Raw genomic sequence first — 19,542 nt, 5'->3', positions numbered from 1 at the left:
TGTAAATCTAGACAGGAGCAAAAACTACGTCTGACAAAATAAATACAGGCAGTCCATTCTTACAGTGGCTGACATAGGGGCTATTAAAGCAAGTATGTAACAAAACATTTCATTTCCGAGCAGGGTTTGCAACAGACTGGTATGAAGAGCTGCAATGAGTGTTGGAGTAAAAAGGCCCTGTGAGCCCCACGCGTGAAGTCACACTCTGCTCATGGTAACGTCTATTTTAGAAGCGCCAAACAGTTAATATAAAATGTCGTGTGGCCTCACTGTTGTACAGAACCCCTAATCTGCAGGAGAGGCACCAAACTTGGAATTGATTACTTTCAATTACATGGTAAATGTTAATAGATGCTGGTTCTAACATGGACATGCAAGTGTTGGGTCTGATCCATCATTTAGGCTATGATTCCAGAGGTTCAGCCCTGAAGGTTGTCTATTAAGTCAGGCGATCCAATTATAATGTGTTTGTGAAGACCACTTGTAAACAATTGTGGAATGTGTGGACGGGGTGTGAGACATCATTCATGAAACAATTGAGATTTTCGCATGAAAATCAAGGGGTTATCAAAGGCCTGAAGTAAAAGTAAAGAAAGTCCAGTTTCATTAACTCTTTGTGTCTGTCTATGATTCACAATACTGCCCCTGCTCCTCCAAAGCAGGAAAGTTGGGCTTCTTTGTCCCGAGCTTCAGGGGGCGCTCTCAGACGTATTCTTTAGTGCTGCTCGGATGGCTAGAGCGGGAACTGCCCATGGCTGGATATTTGGATACCTGCTTCTTACTCGGACAGGAAGCAGCCAACATGGCCCCGCCCAGAACATCTAGGAGGGAGCCACCCCACGCGATGAAGATCGCCGCGCCGAACTCGAATCTGGTGGAGAGGAGGAGGATTCAAGTCTACATTAATTAGAAAAGATTTACAGTACGCGTTTGTTTTCCTCCAAAAGTTACATAGTGATGTTCTAAATGCCAATTTAATAATGTCACATTTTTTCCAAACACATGGAAAATTAGGCCTGTATGCAAAATTTGATGATCCATTTATCATGTTTGATTTTGTCACTAATGCAATAATGTATGTGCAATTTTTAGCGTAATACTGTGTGATATATTAATTCCCATCAAGTAGATGTAATGGTTTGTAACTGTTTAAATACTGTATGTGCTATTTTATTTCATCCACAAATATCAAATGATTATGTTTTACATGCAAAATAATATTTCCTATTGATGTAGTGGAGAAGACATAAAATAATAAAACAAAACTTTAAAGTAGATGTCATACTTCTATATACATATAATATGAAGCTAAAGCTATCTGAAGACCTATTTTTAACTGAAAGGTATGAATGTGGTACCATTTTATTTTTGAAATCTGAAAGTGAATAAGCACTTTTATCAAAAGGTGAATAAATTCTTTTGAACAGCAGATACATACTTGGTGTTGACCGGAGTGTAGGGGTTATAGAAAGCCCGGATGACATTATGAGCGAACCAGGAACATGCCACGATGCAACAAAGCCCTGGGAGGAGAGAGAGAGTCAACAACAAAGATTAATCGGTCCATCAGCACATCAACAAAACCTGAGAGAGCAGACACACTTTTATTTCCTTTGTAGTCACCAGGCAGCTGCAGCACAATTAGCTTTAAGTGTTTCTCTTCATCGCATTTCAAGGCCTTGTGTCAGAATCGGCGCCAGGAGAACTGGTCTCACTGAGTCTGACGACCTCTGACGGGCAGAGGAGCAAGTGGGTGGGAGGAGAGCTCTTTGGGCTGCGGATCAAACCTCCTCCTACCTATTGTAGGATGTACATGAGATCTAAGCAGCTGTGTGATGAGGAGGTGAGTTGGGGTTTGAAATATGAAGCAACCAGGTTGCAGAGAGAATACATGTATACACAATTTGTCAACCCTTCAAGGTTTTATTTTTTTTTCTCTCAACATTAGACCAGAGCCTTAAAATCTCCAAACTATGGGATTGATTGCCATTGAATTAAGTTAATCATTGTGATGAGGTTAAACCTTAATGCATCATAGTCTAAAATTATTTCTGGCCCCACTATTAGGTCCTTACAACTACTTGCTGGCTGAATTCTATTTTGTTCATGCGCCAACTGTGGTGATAAATTATCTGTATTAGTTTGGCCAGTTAATGACATTTTCCCTAACCCTCCGCTGAATGCTATTGAGCCAATGATACCATGCTAACGCACTAAACTAAGATGGTGACCATGGTGATGTCACACCTGCTTTACATTTAGCATTGTCATTGTGAGGTTGGTAGCATGCTGGCTTTAGCATTAAGCTAAAAGTAGTATAGAACAGGCAGTCGGGGCTGCTGTGGGTGGTCTGTGTGGTCCATCAAGACAATGGCTCTTTTTAAAGTTGGCACTTTTTTCCTCATTTGAAATAAAAGTAAAGTGATTTTACATTTTAAAAAGTCTTACTCTCTAGGCCCATTACAAGCTCAAATAGTCTGAGTAAAATATCAGAGCAGGATAAATGTACATGGTGTAGTACAGTGGTAGTGTTAGCTCAGTGGTCACCACCCTGTTGGAAACCTCGAGCTACAAGCTTCATCCAAACACCAAATGGGGGAATATATCATGGAGTAGAGTTCCACATATGGAAGCTGCTCTGGCAGCTTGTGGTGGAACAACACCTCTCTGTTGGTTTTCCCATCTCTAATCAAATTTCTCCCACATTAATTCTCCTGGATGACAGGGAAACAGGTGGAAACTCTAAAGTAGCATTCCCATTCTCACCGCCCACTAGCAGGATGATGCCCCCTGTCATGGCGACGCGGGACTTGCGCAGTTTGTCATTCCCTCCACAGGTGGTGCATTTCATTCCCATGCAGGCCACACCCAACCCCGCAATGGACACGATGATGCCAACTATCATCAAGGCACGAGTGGCCTGAAGCGAACCTGGGGGCGACACAGAGATGGAAACAAGTGATGGTCATGTGTCAGGATCGTACAGGAGGTGTGTGTTGGTTATTTTAGGTTAGCCAGCAAACACCTGTCCTATTGTTCAGTGGAATGTGGGAATGCAGCTTACAGCAGCTTCACAAAGGGTAAAAATGCAGCGCTGTGAAAAAACACAAAGAGCACATGAATTTAGATGATCAGTGTTATTAGTGAAGTGCAAATCTAGAGGTGCGAACTAGACGATTACTAAATAACAGCTAATAAGCTATCCTCTTTCTATCCAAGTTTTTTTTTTTGTGTGTATGTATGTCCAGTGGTTGTAAGTTACACCAACATCAGTCTGTCAGGCTACTTTAATGTGAGCTTTTCCTGGAAGAGGAGCCATGGGATACACATAGCAGCACACACAATCACAATGAAAAAAAAAAAAAAAAAAAAGAGAAAACATCTCACTTTTTTTTTTCAGTTGCCCTCCCATCTGTTGCTGTTAAGAGAGGTGGAGACTGGCTGAAAAACTACTGTCAGCATCCTCATTCAACAACCCTCCCCTCTTCCTCCCACCATAAACCTATCAGAGGGTGCCCCCCCCCAACCCTCTGTCCACCTAGAACCAGTCTGTGCCAGTCTAGGCCATCCCTGCCCTGTCCAAACAAACAAAACCCTCCAGCAGCAAGGGAGGGACGGATGGATGGATAGAGAGACAAAGAGGGATAAGAGGATGTGAAGGAGAGGGAGGAGAAAAATGGGGGTGGACTCCATAAAGTCACACACAACTGTAGTCAATCATTGGTCATAAAAACGGCCAAAATAAAACAAACTAATAAAATAGCTGTCGACTCTCACTGGCTATATGAAGCACATACATTTTCACCCAAGGTCCCTCTAAAAGACAGACCCAAATCAAATCCTGGATGATTTCAGATCATAAGAACCAGAATATCTCAATCCAAGCACAGACCAGTTCAACATAAACCCACTTGTACTCATCAAACCCAGTGCAGTAGCCCGCAATGTACGTGAAAACTTGATCACTTTATATGAGAATAAATACAGTCAGATTTAGTGTATGACTGGAACGAATAACAGCGTTTGTTTGCCCTTAGTGATAATTACCTTCAAAACCCTCAATCAGTGTCACAGCCACTCCTGCTAATTTAAATCTTATTCTGAGTCTACAGGGTTCCTTCAGTTTTTACCACACAACAGGTGATATAACATATAATAGAAATATAAACCCTGAAGCAGTGTGTACTTCTGCAGGCAAAAGAATCATCATAAATCCCAGAGATGCTTGTGTGCTCTGCTTTGGTTACCATGGCCACCACTTCCCATGGAGGTTCGAAAATGATTACTTTGGCAACATCTTGGGTAAAGTAATTTGCAGCGTTTTGCGCATTTAAAGCTATTTCTAGTGGAAAAGAGCACGGGTTATACTTCACTGTGCATCCAGAGGTCTTAACACTGATAACGACAGCAATGCTTGCATGAATCATCTCATGTCTGATGGAAAAGGTTGTGTGTGCGTGTGTGTGTGTGAGTGCGAACAGCAGGGTGGCAGGATTTTCTTGACAATGTAACGTGACAATGTAAAGGTGAGGTTTCTGTCTCCAAACTTCTTATGCTCCCTCCCAAAATTTCCCTCCTGGAATCTGCAGCTGTAAGAGGAAGCCTTCTGCAGAAAACAATGTCCCTCTGTAGTGACAGCCTGCCTGGATGCAGATTAAGAGGTGATGAGCAGATAATACCCTGAGGTGAGAAATCTCATCACAGTCAGGTGTTATCTGTGAAGCAGGTGCTTTCAGGGGTTAGGTGTGTCCCCCAGGTGGAGAAGTAACACAATCCAACACTTCTCAAAGCAGAGGGAATTTCATGAAGCATCAGCTTCAACGGCGTGGATTGATCCGTAACATTAGACTTTTCAAACATGCTGTTTATTCTCATACTTACTGTCGAGCTGCAGGATGGAGTCGTAGATTTTGCACTGCAGCTGCCCGGTGCTTTGGAAGGCGCAGGACATCCACAGTCCCTGGTACATGGCCACCGCTGTGATGATGTTGTCCCCGATGTAAGCGGACATCTTCCACTGAGGGAGGATGGTCCCGATGATCAGAGCGACGATCCCGATCAGAGACAGGAAAAATCCCAAAAGCTGAATACCGGAGTTTGCCATTTTAATTAATTTCTATAGAAGTGTATATTCTAAAGCTTTGCTTTAACTTAAAAAAAAAAAAAGTGCTCCTGTGTCCCAGAAATGTCTCTTAAACTGTGTGAGTGGTCCTGAAATGACGGTGTCCTCGTCTCTCCTGAGTTGTGCTGCCGGGGGTCTTCGGTCGGGGATGGGCTTTCCAAGATGTTGGTGGTGATGCTGTGAAGTGGGTGTGTGATTTTCATGACTGCTGATGCGTTTAGCTGCAACTCTCTGTGGTGGCAGGTAGTGGAGTCACTGCTGGGAATTGCCACCCCCCCCCCCTCCTCCCACCGCCTGCTTCCAGCAAAGCAACAGGTTGTTTCCAACCTTTTCAGCTCTGCACTGTCTTTCGCCAACTGATGTGGAACCTCACAGATTCATTTTGAATTCTCAAATGTTTCCTGAGAGGGTCAACATCAGGGAGCATTTTGGTTCATTCTCCTGCGGTTATAGTTACATATGGAATTATTATCTGATGACAAAACCACAGAAGGAAAGACTGCTAATCACACGCAGACTCCGAGTGCATTCATGCCTCAGTGTGTCCAGCGATGTGGTAGTGAGGAACTGCAAACTTTTGAATGAGAGCAGGGAAACTTAATGTAAAAAATGCAAGTGAAAGTTGCAAACAGTAGAAGGCTGTGATAGATCAGACAGCAGGACGAGGCGTGTGGACAACTCAACTGCCAAAGACGAGCTTCAGTGGCCCTGAGAGGTCGACACACTGTGATTAAGAAATGACACACAAAACCACAAAGAAATTCAGAAAAGATCTTTGGCAATTATGACAACACATGTGCTGCAAATGTGCACAACTAACCGACAAGACAAATGCTGTAAGTAGCACGGGTATCAAGTGTTTACAAGGGAGAGAGTGAAGCAATGAACCAAGCTTGGGTCCACATGTTAAGTGCTTTGTGAAGTTAAAAACACTGAACATAAACTTCACAGAAAATAATTATAAGCCCATGCATCTGCATCAAACCTGCTTCATGACTTTCGTGTGTCCGCTGGAAACTCATCTTGGCTATTTGCAGCATGATTGTTCATGGGTTCTATTTTACCACCTACATGTAAGACCAACATGATTTGTGGGGAGGTGTGTGTTGGCCCATTAAAATTAAAAGTTTGGTCTAAAGACATCAGATGATAATACTGTAATGCTTAGAGGGTTAAATGTTTGTGGCTATTCTTCTTCTCATTTGTATAAGATACCATTCATACCTGTCGTTACCTGGCTGGACCCGCTTTTTCATTTAAATGAATAGGAAAGTGCGTCCAAACTTTTGACTGATAGTGTACTTTTGAATATATTTCTTCCAGTAGGTCAATTAACATGCAAGTTGTAGCCACTTCCTGCTGTGAGAGGAAAAAAACAAAAAAAAAACAAGTCACAATAGCACGCATTGTCCATACCAGAAGTCCGGCTTAGCACCGCAGTGTCTGTAACTTCACACTGGGGTCACACAATGGTCCTACAGAAATGGGAGAGGAAGTAATAACCAATAAGCCTGGAGGAAGTTATTCCTACTACCAGCTTAATGGACATGTGCTCACCTACTAGCTGTGCTACCTATTTAAAATGTAATGAGGCTTTACTGGATTGCTCTCACGGGTCTCCACCCCCGCCTTACACAGTTCTTCTGCACTGAACCGGTTTTTCATTTTCCCATGTTCTTGCCCTTTCCCTCCAATCTTTACCCACCTCGTCTCGCGCCATAACTCTTTTTTTCCCCCCTCTACTGTATCCAGGCTGGAGAAATAGCCCTCAAGGTTTCACTGCAGAGGCCAACAAATGCCTCATTGTTGCCAGGGAGGGGGAATGACCCGACAGCGTAAGGAATCAGTGTCACTTTGATACCGAGGTGGAGAAGGAGGAAGGGTGGGGGGGGGGGTTAAAGGGTGAAAGTTGTCCTGGAGGTCTAGGTGGGAAGAGAAAGAAAAATGGAAGGCAATGAAGAAAAGATACTTGAAAGGAAGAGAGGTGGGCACAAAGTTATGTGTGAGATAAGGAAAAGCAAGATGAGCAGGAAGAAGATCAGGGGCCGGTCTCAGGCCTACCATTACTGTTGCCACTGGCAACCTGATTTATATGATGTCCTCTTAGTTGCTTTTCAAGTCTGGTCCTGGATGGCAGAGAATACAAAAAGAACATTGCTCTTTCGCCCCTCTACTGTCTCTCTCTCTCTCCCCCTTTTACTGCTTTCTTTTTCAATAGCGTAAACACACATTTGTCTTGCTGGTTTAGCCATTGCTCAACACTCAATAGGAGGTGAAAAAGAAAACAGCTAAATCAGCCCAGAGATGGGCACGAACAACATTCCCCTTTGGGCTCTCCCTTCTGTTTCAGAGGCCTCCTCTGGGTCTGAAGTCAGCAAGTGGAGTGCAAATCTAATGATTGAAGTCCTTTAAGTGCCCTTGGAAGTCACTGAGGCATTGGCAATAAAGCATGCTGGGCCCACGGCTTTTCCCTGAAAAGCTTTGAGTGCGCAAATGAGGGGGATGGCGCCCCTCTCTGCACGTCTCCTGTCTTTTCCATCTTTAGCTTTCTTATGCAACAAGACTTGGCCTTTGTGCAACAGCCAACAGACGTGGCCAACAGATTCTGTACGAAGTCTTGTGGACTCATTCTTCTCATCTTCCCTGTGAGGCAATGCGAGAGAACAGTTCTTTGCTCCTAAGAACTTAAAGAGAGCTAAATGCTAATAAGGGCTAAGCTATGACTTTGCTGCACGTCTTTGTTTTATAGGATTTTGTAGAAGTTTTATCATCTTTTATCTCTCTTTTTTACTAATTTAGTTATTAAATCTCAGTGTACACCTAAGGGCCTTAATAACTCACTGCAGTGGTCATGTCTCATTTTACAAATTGCTTAGTAATTGATTCACATATCATTCCGTTTTTAGTTAAGTATTTTCCATGCTTCTGTGCTGATGAGACCATGAGAACCACTGGAGGTGATAGTAATGACCCATGCCTCACCCAAATAAATTGTAGTTATTTCCAACCATAATTTAGCCTGACAGCAGTAAGGGAACACATGAGCATTGGACATAGTGATCCCAGCAGTACATTGGTCATATTTTAGGTTTTGTCTTTTTGTGCAAATTTGAAGGCTTTTAAGCAATGCTATCTGAAGCCGATTTCCACAGAATTAGTTTTGTGACATGAGGGACAATTTATTTTATGATTTGTATGTATCAGTTCCACGCCAAAGTGGCTGACTGTGTTTGTTACACAGACAGTTCCATTGATATATAGTTTAGGTCCCGACGGGAGATCAACCCTTTTTCTCCACTGTGCCCTTCTCCTCTGACTTGACATGAAATGACTGACCTCTACTGTCAAAAAGCTAACATTACAATTAATTTGCCATGCAGGATTCACAGAGCAGAGCACAATCGAGAAGGTGCTTCGGTTCATTTAAAGGAAGCAAACATGGCCACTTTCACAAACATGTATTTCAAGCTTTTAGACCCAAATAAAGAATATTACAACCTATGGAATATATAATTCAGACAAAACCCTGGAGTGTTAGCACATACATTTACCTTATTTTTTTATCTATACATTAATCTGTGTACTGTTCTTTATTCCACTGTGACATGTTTGGTCTGCAGATTGACTTACAAAATGATTGCTATAAAGTTGGCAAGTTGGCTCTGGTGATTTCAGAAAGTCCCCGGGGGAAAAAGAAAAAAAAAAAAAAGAGTGACAGCCAAACAATATGTCAAGCTCCAGCTGTGTGTTTGTGTGTGTGATTTAAGGGAAGGGGTCATCAGGAGTGTAGTTGAAACTGGCGTCCAAGAACATTGCCAGGGTTCCCAGGGTGGTGATGATGACGAACAACCACAGGAAGAGACGGTCAACAACCAGAGCAATGAACTGCCAATCTCCTGTCATCTGGAGGGAACACGCAAACAACAACTCTCAGCGCTAGCACTGAGTCAGCCGCAGACTGCATGTATGCACCGACACATTAACATTGCTTGGGCATGTGTGGAACAGTCTGGGCTGAGACAGACTGAGTAACAAGCTGCCTGACAGTGTGTGCCTGTTTTGTGTGTGTTCCTCACTGTGTCGTCCGTGTCCTGCTTCTTCAGCTGCTCGGCCATGTATGTCACAGCAGCAATGGCTGACTTCAGGTTGGGAGGGAGGACCAGACAGTAGCTGTCTGTGTTGGGGAGCTGCTGGAGCTGTACTGTGCTCTCAAACCTGACAAGACAGGACGACACACTGATGAGGACGCAAAGGAGCAGAAAGGAGCATGGACACAATAGGACATTCAGTCCAGTTAAAACCTTCTTACTGTACACAAACTGTTGCTTCAATATTAATGAATGAATTTATGTCATTATTTTCAGTATTAGTTTCTGGGGAGTCACAATGATATGAAGATTAAAGGAGCTCTGTCTTATTTAAAGTTCTTCGGTATATCAGAATATATAAAATAAAATAAAAAAAACAATTTCAATAATGCTCATTATTTTATTATCAGGGCATTTTTGCATTGTGTTCTAGTTTTCATATCTATGAGCAGTTTATTTTTTCACCATCCCATTGTTCGCCGTTTCCCATCATGGAATGTCTTACTTGTCCACACTGTCATGTTATAACTTAGACACATGGCCTCTGGAAGAAGTTAAAACATGCAGTTGTGTTCTTCTCAAATGCTTCATAACCTCAGATTTATATTGTGTATGTCATGAGTCACCAGCATAGCACTGTGATGCGAATCGCCACTGACATTAGCTGTTTAGTGGAGGACGCACAGGGTTCCCGTGCATGGAGTGTGTCAGTGTCGTCGCTTCATAACATACAGAATGTGTTGTGTTGTGTTTCCCTCTAGCCGCTAACCAGCACAGCAACTGTGGGCCTGAGCTCCTTTGAGCACAGCATTCCCCACAAAGGGGTGACATTGACACAAAGCTGGTTCAATGTTAATGCGATGACCTGACCTTTGATTCATGGTGTGACCTTTCATTCTCTCCCCCCAGCTGTTCCATGAAGAAAAACACGAGCGCCAAGAGGCCAAGCCAACATGCTGGGACTGAGAAATTCAACCAGTTTCAGTTTATGATTAAAGCCAAAAACAAAAAGTCTCTTTCTATATAAACATAGCACATGCTTTGTTCATAAAACTATTTAAGTACAATATATATTTAAACAGCAGAATTTCCTACACAAAAGTTTATTTACACCACACGTCAGGTCCTTGGCACTGTCTGACCACAAACACTTCAATAAGGTGTTTACTGTTTGTCATTGATTGAACCTCCTCCAGTTGCTCAGGGCTCATTCCATTCACCTATCACCTTTCTGAATTTATCACTTTAAAGCAGATGTGTTTGTACAAATGCACATTTATTTATTTCACCAATTCATGCCACATCTTGTTTATGGTTATTAATGTTTTATGCTCCTCGTAAATTCATAATCTCATGTATCAGCAATGTTATAAATACCATGTATGTTCTCATGTCAACTCCCATTACAACCCGATCAACTGTTCAGCATTGCTCCAGTAATAGCGGATGTATATAACCCCCAGGAGGCATGTGTGTACATGTGTACATGCCAGGTTGACACCATTCAGCTATGTGTCACATGACTGGACATGTAACAATATGACGAAATGTTTGATTTCTTCATCACACATGGGACGCAATAGCCCATGTAGAGGATGTATGCGTTTAATCCAAATACACGGAAATGACAGAAGGTCAAGATCAGTATTCTTATCATCTGGCAATAACTCGCCTCACTGACATTGGTTCTTTGTGTAACGTAATATTGTTTGACTGAATCTTTATCATAAGGTCACTAAAACATTGAGATTTCAAGGATACCTCTCATGCGTCACCTTCTGGAGACTTGTGGCAAAACACAAGAGTGCACCTGTCATATCGGCACCTTCTCTACATATATATATATGTGTGTGTGTGTGTGTATGCATAGCGTGTGTAGTGTTAATGTGCAGAACCTCCGGCACCAGAGAATGGAAGGCGTCAGAGAAGGAGTGGGACAAGTTATCAGTGTCGTAGAGGGACAACGTGACAACAGATGGATTGCTGCACAATAAAAATGAGTGGCCCAAAGTGCCTGTGTGTCCAGTGTGTGTGTGTGTGTGTCATAGCAGAGATATGTGGCAGTCTACATGCTGCATGCCATCAACATTCCTCAGATTGTATTCATTACCACAGATACTGGGATCCCTTCTGACAATGACGTGCGCGCACACACACACGCACACACGCACACACAGTCCACTGATACTGACCCCCGTATGTGAACATATAATGCATATTAATGCCACATTGACTCATAACATAATAGTAGGCTGCACTCAAACTCAAACACACACCTAAGGGCAATTAAATTGATCTTCACCCACTCAGCAATTCACACACAAATATGGAAGCAGCTTATATCAGAAGATCCAGAAGCTTCTCATAAATATGTTGTGAAGGACAGCACCTGCTCTAACTAACCCTCTGACAGAAGAACAAGACAAAGAAGGAAAGGATGACGCTCGCTGCGCAACCACCATGTCTTCTACATCAAAAACGCCAAATGCCTCCTTTGCCCCGATCACTCAGCGCTGGTCATTCCCTTGCAATCATGTACCCTTTTCTACTCCACACCCCTCCCTCTACCTCCCATCTGTGGGATTACCACCTAATGCCCAACCTAAACAGAGGATTAATGGCTGGCGACTGTGGACGGGGGTGTAGGGCTTAGCTGGGGCTGAATCTGATGCCTTTGGAAGGGGATGAGAGATGCCCAGCACCAGGTCTGGTTTGGGTGACTGTGAGGGTGTTTGTAATGCCAGGGCTGTGTGGCAAGTCAGAAACTGACTGCTATGGTTGGACGGACAGTGCAAACTGGGACGTTTAGACATAAAATGTCTTGATTTGGATTGCTGATCGATATAGGTCGGTTTTTATATTTCAGTCATTTAACTAGAAAGTAACTAGAAAGACAGAATGGGACAAAGACAAGTACTTGAAGAAGGCGGCGACATCACCAAATGTGCACTCTCAAACCACAGATAAATAAAATGTTGTGAATGATCAAATATAAAAAAAAAAAAACAAAAAAAAAAACAAGGTCATGGCTCAAATTGGTTTCAGTCTTAAAGCAGTCATGTGATTAATGTGTCTCTAATTCAGAAAAATAGACCTCATCATCCAGATATAAATGGATTCCCAGTAGGTTTACTCTGTAAGAAGCTAAATACGTAATGTCCTTTTCAAAAGTAGAGTTAATGTGTGAAAATTCAAGCTCAAACATCATGTAATAAATAAAATAAAAAATATTGATGACTTCTGAATGGCTGGCGAAGAACAAACTTTCAGAAGTCATCACGTCAGGTATATTTGGCCATTTTAACTTTTAGTTAGTGTTTAGTGTTACTTACAAAGCAAGGCTGGAAAATTAATTCCTTTTTGTTAAAGGGGTTATTTTTAAGTTTTCAGGAATAGACAATCATGAGTCGGGCAGACCAATCAACTTTCTTGAAGGTAGTCTTTTATTTTTAGCCACAGATAGATAAATGAAAATGATTAAGATTGAGAGTCCTTCTTACCTGCCTCTCCAGGGTATGACAAGATCAGGGTTAATCTTGCGGAAAATGTACTCTCCTCCATGCTGCCGTCCGTTAAAGCTTCGCATAGGTGTGTCATCACACGACTCCTTCAGCAGAGGTTCCTCTGGGTTAGGCCTCATCATGCCAATGTACTTTGGCAGGAAATGAATGAACACCTTGAAAATGTATGTTCAGAAATCAGTAAATTCAGGTTTTTGGAAGCTTCTGAAATATCACCAGTGGCCTGTAAGTGAAACCCAACCTCACCATTCGAACCCAGTTTGGCATGATGTGTGTGTTGGGTGTTCGGTGGTGTAGGTTTAGGACAACCACACTCAGGATGACAGAGAAGGTGACCAGGATCATGGTGAACATGACGTAGTTGACAATAATTGGGATGCCAAGGGACGTCTCAGGGACCTTGTCAGCCAGCAGCAGCATGAAGACAGTCAGAGCAATGAGGACCGATATGGAAAGAGTCATCTTCTCTCCTGCAGATAACAAGGACAGCTTGAAGAATTAATTATGACGGTGCAGGAGTAAATACTACTCTATTAGCCTATGGTTCATTTTGTCAAAGGCAATTTGCTTTTTTTGATGCCAGTGATACAAAACACTAAAATCTGACCGCACAACGCCAAAGACCGACAAAGGAGATCCAGAGGCAAGGTTACTTTCCTTCAATCCGTCAAGTATCAGACATATACTTCTTGTCATGGGATGAAATGATATACCAATGGGCACTCTCCCTTCCTTTGCCCCCTCTTGACACTGATGTGTAGGCACAATGCCAAAACATGTCTGATGTGCTGACCTGCTCCAGGAGGCAGGTAGAAGACAAATATGGCCAACACGCTGGTGAGGATGCACGGCACGATGATGTTGATGATGTAGAAGAGAGGCTTCCGCTCTATGATGAGATAGAAAGTGATGTCCTCGTACAGGTCCTCCTTAATGTTTTTCCTTGAGGGTTTGTGACAGATGGCCCATTCCCCGTTCTCTGCGGACAGAAGACAAATGAGTCGATGTACGAAGAGATGAGAGGAAAATATAATGTCTATTGATGGAAGTACATTAATAGATTTCCTGCAACCCCAGCTTCTTGTCAAGATGAGGTAGAGATTTGATAAATTGCTACTGACCTCAAATCAAACAGCCATGCAGCTCATAAGAACAATAACTAATTGCCCTTTTATTAGAGACAGGACTAAGACAAGGAAGTTCTTGTGGTCACCAACCAGTGAAAGCATTCTCATCTATAACAATCTCATGGATCTCTTTGCCGTCATCATCAAGAAAGTACTGCAGGTCCACCTCAGAGGCATCATAGGTGTACGAGCGGAAAACCATGCTGCAGTTCTGCCAGTCAAATGGGAAGTACGCAACCTGAGATTGTTGGATGGATGATGGTCGAAACAGGAGAGTAAAGTGAGACAGAATGGAAAAAAAAAAAAGTCCTTTCAGAGATTCCAACGGCAGATAGATGGAGATAAATGAATGGCAGACGGATGAAGCTGTACCTCTATAGAGCAGGAGCTGCGGTAGATGGCAGGAGGAAGCCAGTTGACTGTCCCATCACTGTAAACCAAGACGTTGACATACAAGGCCACATCGAACTGACCGTCATTACTGCAGGGAGGAAAAAGTGAAAGACAAATGTAATACTAATATGCCAGAGATAACATCCTATGACATTTCCCACCGAAACATCTCAGACATGTTACCGTAGCCTGGAAGCTACTTGCCCATGTTATGTCAGTCTTCAGATCACATTGAATGATGATATATTATTTGACACCTTGATAAGTATTTAATTCCCGTCAATACACAAACTTTCAATCTTTCCACATTACTGCAAAAGCTCAGGCAGCTTTTGAAGACTTGTAGCTATGGCTCCAAAATAGATTCTAAGCAAATGTGTGACTGCAGGGCTTGCATTCCCCTTTAATGTGAGGCAAAAAAAAAATAAATAAATCAATTAGTCCTTCTGTGACTTTAGTTGAGTATCTCTCAGACTCATTCTGACTTTTTGATGTAAATTTATGCAGTTACTTCTCAAAGGAAACCATAAGACTGTAATCATAAGGGCAGAAAAGCAGTGGCCTTTTTATTTTAATGGTTGTATCCAAAAATTCGTCATGGATTTAATTTATTTTGTGAAAACATTTTTTTTTTTTATATCTGACTGAGAAATTCATTAGTGTTGCAAATAAAAAATGTGATCTCCATGAAAAGTCGTGGGAACACCAAAGGCATTCATCCTCAGGGGGAAGTGGCCGTTTGTGTCATGGTAATCCATCCAGTAGTTACTGTGATTCCAGTCTGCACTAATAAGGTGGCGGACAGACTTCCATAGATCACTGCAGCCATCTTAAAGTGAAGAGCGTCAGTTTTGTCTTCGCAGCAGATCTACTGTTAGTTGCTGTATGATGGATGATTGTGTGACTGTAGATGGACTCGTACTTGTTTATGAGGTAGATGTCAGGGCGCCACACCTTGTTGGGAGGAATCCTCAAAACCTCAATGTTGTCATACTCCTCTGGGGTCCACGACAACCTGTAGTCTGTCCATGCCTGGGAAGAAACAGAATGCGACTAACAGGCTCGGCACAGCAGACGAGGTGAAATCATTACGACTGCGCCCTGATGTCTTTGTCATTTGAATCCTCATTTCTCCTGCTTTGGATAAGTCATTTAAATCCCTCTGATCAGGACACAGACTCACGCACAGCTGTCACAGACATGCAAGCTGCCCTGAATTCTGATTAGCGAAGGCGAGGGGCAGAAATGACAGAGTGAGTCGGAGAACGAGAGAGATAAAGGAAGAAATCATTTGTGGTTATAGAAAGTGGCAAGTCCATTTGAGGAGCGAGTGAAGCGGCAGGGAAGAGAGGAGTCAGAGCAGACGAGCGTGGCTCAGTGATGAAGATGAATGGTTTCATGCTCATACCAGATTCATGAACACGTTGGTTGTCATCTCACCGTTCTTCTCGTTCTATAGTGGGATAGACACAGAGAGAGGAATGGGGGGGGGCGACATTGGTGATGCCTCTTAATCTTGTGGTGCCACTACTTTCAGTCCTGCTCTGCAGAAACTGATTGGGTATGGAAGAATGGATGACACTGCAGCAGCCAGCAGTTTATCTGCGAGTGTGTGCTGGGGGCATAACTTGATACATGGATGTTTCACGTATAATTCAGAAAGATACATGCATGGTGCTTACCAAGCTGACAAGCTGAGAGAGGGTCATCCCAACTCTCACCATCACCTTCTCCTCCCAGTAGCGAGCAGGCCGGACTTTCATGTTGTAGTTTTCAAATAGCTTCTGATGCAGCCTTTTCTCCGTTTCCGAGGCCCCTGGATGAAAGAGAAAGGTGGCTCATGTACAGATATTGCCTCTCCATCCAACAAAAATTAATAATCTGCTTCTCAAGCCTATGCCCCCCCCCCCCCAGAGGTGGAATGAGTGACAACGTTTCCTCAGATTAGAGAGCCTTATTCCTTTGAGTAGTTTTCATTTCCTATTGTTCAGTGTTTTACAATCTGAATGTAATTGTAATTAAAGATTGTACTGTTTGTCTTTCCATGCGTTTAGTAAATCAGGGCATCATTGGGAAAGAGGGCTGGGTCTCAGTTGACCTTCCACGGAGAAATAAAGGATTCAATCAATCAATCCCGCCAGGCTTGATTTGTTTCAAATGTCCAAGAACACAACACAAGCTAATCACGTTTCAATTTGCACTTTTAAGACACTGACAAGCAGACCGCAATGTGTTTGCTCTCCAAGGATCAACAAGCTCCGGTGAGCCAGGCCAGCAGTGCTTCCCTCTGGGATCACCCAAACTAAAAATACACTATACCCTAACACACTCGCAGTATGGATGAACCAACGCTGGTGTTTTCGGATTCATACCTTAATTGCGTTAAGTAAATATTATAGATGTTACCTTTGAAAAGTTTCTATAACTTTTCCTTACATTAATTAGTGTGGGGTTCAATTGTTAATGGATGGGCTGAAATGTATGATAAATATCTGACTAAATAACATGTGGAGAAGACCCAGAAGGACAGACAGGGCATGCAAAAGAAGCAGGGCAGGTGTTTGTGGTGCACCATGGGTAGCAAAGGTGACTGAGCTAATGTAATTGATATGCAGCAGGGAGATGGGATCAAAGGGATGTCTGAGATACCAGCTCCATCGAGGACAAAAATAGACTCTGATTAACAAACAATGATCTGTTAATCTGATTCATTATGTGTTCCGGAGATGTTTTTTCTTTTGCTTTTCAAGCGCAAAAGCAAAAACGTCTTCGTCGGGACCCAGAATAAGAATTTCATTCCTCTGGGGTTCCCCCCTGTGTCATCGCTCTCATTGTGCTTAACGCCCATTCTTCTCTTTGGGGAAAACAGATGCAGACTCACCCCAGTCGTTGGACACACAGAATGACACGACAACAATACATCACAGCCCCTATGGATGTCACCAGCTAATTCATGGAGAGCTTTTGCCTTCGACTCCCTCTGTGTTGTCAGAGGGTCAAAGTCAAAGCCGCTCAGCCGGACGCTGATAAGAACTCATCGCAAATCAATTGTAATTATGATTTTATCCAAAGAAACAGAGGAAGTGCAATCAATATCAATTTAACTGAACTGACCAAGTGCAGACGGATGCGACATGCTTGTCCGTTGTCTGGTTATAATGTAAATATCCTGAGTGAATTTCAAAGTGTGAGTGTGCAATTAAAATGGAGGCAGGAAGAATTCTGTTAAGAGCAGCTCTACAGGAAGTAGGTGGCAGTTTCATGACGACACAGGAATGGGAACACTGCACCGCAGTAACCACAGTGCAACTGTTTGTTTTCCAAATCCAATATGGGGTCAAAAGTCAAAGTCAAAGGCAGACAAAAATGTTTGTTGCTTGCCTTTCTCTCAAAATCACTCCATATCCATTTGTCAGTGGACACTTCATGTTCCACATTGTAAAGTCACTGGAGCAATATAATTATTTCTATGTTGGCTTGTTTAAAACGTTTACAGCTTAAAAGTAACAAATCTACATTACGTTCAACAATGTAATTAATTCAAATCCTGTTGCTTAAGCGCACGTGCATACGAAGAAATGATTTCTTCAAAAAAATTTTTGTCACCATCACAAAACACATTGGCATTTACGTAAATGTTCTTACCTGTGAATGCGACAAAAAGGCTGCTGCATACAATCAGAAGGGTGTTCATTCTCACTTCAGTGTTGAGCTTCATCTTTGTCTGTCCAGTCTTGCCAGTCACAACACCATCTTTCATGTTCATGTGCCAATCAAAGGCCCCCAGTCTCCGCTACGACCAGGCACTCAGACCCCCCCCGGCGCCTTCACCTGGAACTTACTGCGCATGGAGCGTCCACCAAAAGCTGACACAGGCCTTTCAGGCTCAGGCAAATAAATACACACCTACAGCTGAATCACTGCTTGATGGTACCTTCAGCAGCACAGACTGCTGGACTCTCTCCTGCTTCTTTTTCTCTTTGTGACCATGGCTCCATGGGTGAAACCACGGCCTGATTGGGCACGCGTGCTGGGAGTGACGAGAGGGCGGAATGTGTTTGTACTGAGAAGCCTGTGTGGCAAGCACCTGTTGGTGCTCACCAATCTGAGGTTAGGACTGCGGGTGGGAGGAAGAGGAAGTGGAGGGGCTGGGATGGGGTAAAGGAATGGCAGTGGGTTACAGGTTATGACAATGGGGATATTTTTGGGGGAGAGAACAAGGAGGCGGGGTGGAGGGTGGAGTTGATTGGGTGGAGCTGACTTTCTCTGTGGACAAAGAGGAGGCATGTCTCGCTCATTTCACTTTTAATGTCTTCCCAATCCTGTCATTGACGTTTTTCTTGTTAGTCCTTCCTTCCACCACCTTTTCCATCTTTTCTTATAGAACCTGTTGGAAATGGTCAAATAGTGGAAATCCAGAAATATGTATACATGTTATAGTAAAATATTGCAACCAAATTACTTTTTCAAGTTTGGTCATATTAGAAAATCATCACAAGATGAATTTAAGATTAACTGACAGTTAAATAAATTGTGGAACTAATTGACTCAAATGTCAACCACTGTTTATTACACTGAATACTCACGCTGGTGTTTTTCAGTGTCATAATAAAAGAAACAGTACATAAAAAAAGTATATCACAATGGTGTGAAGAAATGGCAATTATGAAAAGCTGCAAAAAGACTGGACCAGGTTTCATTTCTACAAGAAGAGAAATGTGTGTGTATATATATATATATATATATATATATAAAAAAACAGCTTTAGTCAGGAATTCTGTGCCCGAGCAAATTGACTATCAGATGTGAGATAGTACCTGGACTTGAAAAGCACCAGTAAAACTAACTATTCCTCAAGTAAAAAAGGCCTGGCATTGTATTAGCTTTATCATACAGTAAAGAGGGAGATAAAGAGCAGAAACTCAGCAGTCACGATTTGACTTGATACGCCCATAAGCCAATAAAGGTAAAGAATGTGTGGGGACTGAAATGGAGACTGAGAGCCTCACCAGTGAGACATACCAGATGAAGTCTGGAATTATCAAAATTCATGGCTGTGGTTGTCAGTGATGGAGAGGTTTGCAAGAGTTCCTGAGTTTGAACAGAAACACCTCAGTGTTAGCAATTCTGAGCTGGAAGTCAGTTAGAGGCAAGAGAGACAACTGAAAGAGATATAAAAATAGAGATGGATGCTGTTGCCATAGAAATGGTGCTGAAAGTTCAAAGAAGTGAAGACTACAAGTGTTTATGATGGATGGGTTGAAGGGCTCAGGATGAGCTCCGGCTCCTGC

At 42.7% G+C, this 19,542-nt stretch overlaps 2 protein-coding genes across 2 annotated transcripts; both read right to left on the bottom strand.

Annotated features, from left to right (window-relative positions):
• Positions 1-372: 372 nt before the first annotated feature.
• Positions 373-5,104, bottom strand: cldn7a (claudin 7a). The gene is made up of 4 exons (XM_029526780.1): positions 4,882-5,104; positions 2,767-2,931; positions 1,439-1,523; positions 373-871 (listed from the first exon to the last, which is right to left on the bottom strand). Exons 1-4 carry the CDS (start codon positions 5,102-5,104, stop codon positions 703-705), a joined length of 642 nt encoding a protein of 213 aa, XP_029382640.1. The 3' UTR covers positions 373-702.
• A 3,780-nt stretch (positions 5,105-8,884) lies between these two features.
• chrnb1l (cholinergic receptor, nicotinic, beta 1 (muscle) like) lies at positions 8,885-17,458 on the bottom strand. The gene is made up of 11 exons (XM_029526327.1): positions 17,366-17,458; positions 15,934-16,067; positions 15,660-15,704; positions 15,174-15,283; positions 14,231-14,339; positions 13,949-14,096; positions 13,525-13,710; positions 12,978-13,201; positions 12,711-12,886; positions 9,199-9,337; positions 8,885-9,025 (listed from the first exon to the last, which is right to left on the bottom strand). The coding sequence occupies exons 1-11, from the start codon at positions 17,385-17,387 to the stop codon at positions 8,885-8,887; spliced, it is 1,434 nt and encodes a 477-aa protein (XP_029382187.1). The 5' UTR covers positions 17,388-17,458.
• Between the last annotated feature and the right edge of the window lie 2,084 nt (positions 17,459-19,542).

Source organism: Echeneis naucrates, chromosome 18 (assembly GCF_900963305.1).
Source record: "Echeneis naucrates chromosome 18, fEcheNa1.1, whole genome shotgun sequence".
NCBI lineage: Eukaryota > Metazoa > Chordata > Actinopteri > Carangiformes > Echeneidae > Echeneis > Echeneis naucrates.
Note: the sequence above shows the minus strand (reverse complement) of the source record. Positions and strands in the feature narration are given on the sequence as shown.